This window comes from Berghia stephanieae, chromosome 8 (genome assembly GCF_034508935.2).
Source record: "Berghia stephanieae isolate SIO BIC M18660-M18661 chromosome 8, UCSD_Bste_1.3, whole genome shotgun sequence".
NCBI classification, from domain to species: domain Eukaryota; kingdom Metazoa; phylum Mollusca; class Gastropoda; order Nudibranchia; family Aeolidiidae; genus Berghia; species Berghia stephanieae.
This window is the reverse complement of record NC_088367.1, coordinates 51,912,984-51,917,983: the sequence shown is the minus strand read 5'-3', so window position 1 is coordinate 51,917,983 and position 5,000 is coordinate 51,912,984. Positions and strand designations below refer to the sequence as shown.

The following is a 5,000-nucleotide window of genomic DNA, read 5'->3' as shown; positions in this document are numbered from 1 at the left end:
ACTATTGTATCCAATTAAGGTGTGTGATAGCTATAGATAGGTCGAAGTTGACGTCACTAGGTCTTTGTTTTTGTTTTTGCCATCCGCGTTTATGAGTAGTTCTCACTAAACTGTATTAACCAGACTATAAACGATCATGATTACACACATTGTTGTGTGTTGGTCAGTTATACTTCCGGATGGCAATGTTGTGAGCTTCTTAGCCAAGCGCATGCTATCTATACAATACGTGATGGTTGTACACACTACACTCACTCTTAGACATGTGTCACAAATTTGGATGTGTCATAGCTACACCTGATGGTCGTACACAGTAAATACCTCTTTATGGTGTGTCACAAATTTAGATGTGTCATAGCTACACGTGATGGTTGTACACACTACACACCCCTTGGACGTGTGTACCAAATTTGGAAGTGTCATTACTACACGTGGTTTTACCTAGCACAAACCCCTTATTTGGATGTGTCATCGCTACACGTGATGGTTTTACCAACTTTTCACCCCCTTTTTTCATCATAGAGCTACATATGGTAGTTGTACACACTACACACTTCTTACCTTTACTACCAGTAAACATGAGTTGATCCGTAGCACACACAGTCAGTACAGCTTTGGTGTGTCCCTCTGCCGTGTGTGTACACACCAAGGGTGTTCTGCTGCCTGCCGACCATCGCCCTGACGACGATGGGACGATGCTGCCTCTGGGAAAGGACGAAACAATGGCCGTTTATAATAATAATAGTAATAATAATAATAATAATAACCACAACAATGATAACAGTAATAATAATAATAATAATAATAATAATAATAATAATAATAATAATAATAATAATAATAATAATAATATAGTCGTAATAATAATAATAATAATAATAATAATAATAATAATAATAATAATAATAATAATAATAATAATAATAATAATAACAACAACAACAATAATAACAGTAATAATAATAATAATAATAATAATAATAATAATAATAATAATAATAATAATAATAATAATAATATAATAATGATAATAATAAAAATATAATAATAATAATAATAAAATAATAATAATAATAATAATAATAATAAATAATAATAAATAATAATAATAATAATAATAATAATAACAACAACAACAATAATAACAGTAATAATAATAATAATAATAATAATTAATAATAATAATAATAATAATAATAATAATAATAATAATAATAATAATAATAATAATAATAATAATAATGATAATAATAAAAATAATAATAATAATAATAATAATAATAATAATAATAATAATAATAATAATAATAATAATAATAATAATAATAATAATAATAATAATAATAAAAATAACAATAATAAAGAAAGAAAGAAAGAAATATATAATTTTTTAAAAATAATTTATAATAAATGATAAATTCCATTTATTCATCTACAAGGGCAAATTTATTTTCAAGGTCTTCTCTAATAGGAGGTTTCAATAATACAGGCGTCAGCCACTGTGAAATACAAACGTCTGACGTCATCAGAAATCACCCGTGTTGTCCAAAGTGAGAAAATTAGGGTTTCTTGCTCCAGAACCCCCCCCCCCCCCCCCCCCCCCCCCCCCCCCACCCCGAAAGTGACTGATTCTGGGTGTGAACCCAAGACCTTCTGGGTCACAATGCAATGCCTTCTACACTCGGCTACTTCGCATCCCTTTAAAGTATAATACAAACAGAAATGTAATTTTTTTTTTTTTTTTAAGTTTTTCTTGCCAGTTTGAGAAATTATATTTATTTTCCTCAAACAAAACATTGGGGTCCCGATGGTTCAGTTGGTAGAGCACTGGCTTCAAACACAAATGGATTGAGATCGACCCTAAAACTATATCTATACATCTGACTGTTTCTTTTCCAGCCAAGGATTCTAATCAGGAGGATAGGACAAACCCAAGTAATCTCATTCCAAGACAAAGACAGAAAGCATGCTGGAAAACATATAGGGGGATAGAAGACACATTAAGACACCTCCCCTGCCCACTGTGGGAGGTCAAGAACCCCAACCAGTGCCCACTATGGGAGGTCAAGAACCCCATCCCCTTCCCACTATGGGAGGTCAAGAACCCCAACCAGTGCCCACTATCTGAAGTCAAGAACCCCACCCAGTGCCCACTATGGGAGGTCAAGAACCCCACCCAGTGCCCACTATGGGAGGTCAAGAACCTCATCCCCTTCCCACTATGGGAGGTCAAGAACCTCATCCCCCTCCCACTATGGGAGGTCAAGAACCCCAACCAGTGCCCACTATGGGAGGTCAAGAACCCCAACCAGTGCCCACTATCTGAGGTCAAGAATCCCAACCAGTGCCCACTATGGGAGGTCAAGAACCCCACCCAGTGCCCACTATCTGAGGTCAAGAACCCCAACCAGTGCCCACTATGGAAGGTCAAGAACGCCACCCAGTGCTGAGTGACGTCACCACCTTCATTCATCCTATAATATGACTTGCCCACAAACTGACCTGCTGGGACCATCTTGGTGGGAGAGTGGCGAGGACGTGCTACTGGTCAGCCGTGAGAAGACGTTTTCGTCGGTACTTCTGGACATCAGACCTCGCCTGGCCATGGTCGGTGATGATGGGGGTGTCGTGTCCGAGGATGCATCGCCTCTGGAATAAACCAATCAATCAATAAATCAATCAATCCGTCAATCCATCAGTCAATCAATCAATCAATCAATCCAACAATCAATCATTCAATAAATCAATCATTCAATCAATCAATCATTCAATAAACCAATAAATCAATCAATCAATCAATAAACCATTCAATCAATAAATCATTCAATAAACCAATAAATCAATCAATCAATCAATCAATCATTCAATCAACCAATCATTCAATCATTCAATGCACAACACAATCAACAGGCCGTCAATAATTAAAGTAAGAGTAGAGAAATACAGAGAGATAAATAGGTAGACAGACAGACTGACAGACATATGTTTCTATACAGACAGATAGATTGATGGATGGATGGATGGATGGATTGATGGATGGAGGTACATTTAGATGGGCAGAGAGATCAACAGAAAAAAAGACACAGATAGATAAATAGATAGAAAATAGATAAATAGAAAGATAGATAGATAGACAGAGAGATAGATAGCTGGAGAGAAAGATATATAGACATTTATATATAAATATAATATATATATATATATATATATATATATATATATATATATATATATATATATAGAGAGAGAGAGAGAGAGAGAGAGAGAGAGAGAGAGAGAGAAAGAGAGATAGAGAGAGAGAAGAGAGAGAGGGGGGGAGAGAGAAAGAGAGAGAAGAGAGAGAAAGAGAGAGAGAGGAGAGAGGAGGAGAAGAGAGGGAGAGAGAGAAAGAGAGAGAAAGACAGAGATAGAGAGAAAATAGATATTATATATAATATATATATATATATATATATATATATATATATATATATATATATATATATATATATATACAGATCCATTTGTTGGTTGGTAGATATAAAGAAGTATGTAGATAGTTATTAACTGGCCCGATAACCAAAGTACAAAAGAATCACGTGGTCGGGGTCAACTTTCTATTATCACAGCATTATTGCCCGACTCTGGAAAAACCCATATTTAAAAATTTGACCAAAAAAACTCGTCCTTCAAATATCAATCGATTTAAATGACCCTCATCTTGGCAAAAACTCATAAACCTAGGACTTCGGCAAAGTCCCAGGTTTAAGAGTTTTTGCCAAGATGATGGTCAGTTAAATCGATCGATGTTTGAAGGACGAGTTTTCTGGCCAAATTTTTAAATATGGGTTTCTCCAGAGTAGGGTAGATTAGTCCTCAAATCTTCCCACTTACTGTGTCCATTATTATGTACAGCCACCCTAACCACGTTACGTCACTGTCACTTATATGAGGTCCCTGGATTATTATAAACAATTTGTCAGACGGCCGTCAACTGTGTATCAAATTAAGAACTTAAGGAGCAGGCACTGGTGTAAGATAAAGAACTGAATATGTTAAGTGTGTATGAAAGGTGCCAGACAAAGCAAGAAAGTAAAATACAAGAAAGAAAAAAAACCATCCCAAAAAATCAGTCTACCTCGACTTGGGATCGAGCCTCAGACATTAGGATTACCGGTCAGACGTGCTACCATTACAGTAATCAGAAGGTCTGAGGTTCGATCCCCAGTCGAGGTGTACTGATGTTTTCTGAGATGGCTTTTTTTCTTGTATGTTTCTTTCTTGTTTCGTCTAACACCTTTCTTACAAACTTGTTCAATTCCGTCAACTCGGTGCTTATTGCAAACACATCGTGATTGAACCCAAGGCGGGCGCAAATCTCTCTACACAGTCCTTGTGTACACAACTGATACTGTACAGATTTTATTTGTGGTCTCTTGACATAAAATCGAGCGGTTATGTGGTCGAGTGGTATGACACTCGCTTTCGGATCGGACGGTCCTGAGTTGAGTCCTTGGAAAAAGGCTCTTTACTCACATTCTCTCACAGCACTAAGGTGTAAAATGAGTATCTGGCCGTTAACAGCGTTGTCTCTGTCCGGAAAAAAAATGTAATATCGCCTAACAGGCGTCATGTCTCGTTCTACTTGTTACGTGTTGCTGTGGTCAAGGACACTTTGTAAAGCGCTTTGAGCACATTTAATGGATACTGCGCTATATAAATGCTCACAGTTCAAGTTCGATGAGTCCTCATGACGTGGATTTCAAGACCGTGGCCTTCGTAAAGTTATGGCCTGATACTGACCAAAAAATCACGTCAAAACGCCAGTCTTTTGCCACAAAAGAAAACAAATCGTGAGTTGTATTCAATAGTTCAACCAATGAAATAACTTGTTTCCATGAGCTCTACTAACGACAACTCACTAGACGGTGCAAAAACCTAAAAATGACGTCAAACTGCCAGTCGTTTTGGATTTCAGTGTCAGCTTTAACATAACGATGGCTACGGGTATACGGAGTTCT

General features: G+C 36.4%; 1 protein-coding gene across 1 annotated transcript in view; it reads right to left on the bottom strand.

Annotated features, from left to right (window-relative positions):
• LOC144979058 (kinesin-like protein KIF21A) overlaps nucleotides 1–5,000 on the bottom strand; it is a 146,178-nt gene that overhangs the window by 17,563 nt on the left and 123,615 nt on the right. Inside the window, exons 31-32 of the mRNA XM_078925672.1 lie at nucleotides 2,503–2,649; nucleotides 562–704 (exon numbers count right to left, since the gene is read on the bottom strand). Coding sequence (XP_078781798.1) covers nucleotides 562–704; nucleotides 2,503–2,649 — 290 coding nt within the window. The remainder of the gene's footprint in view (nucleotides 1–561; nucleotides 705–2,502; nucleotides 2,650–5,000) is intronic.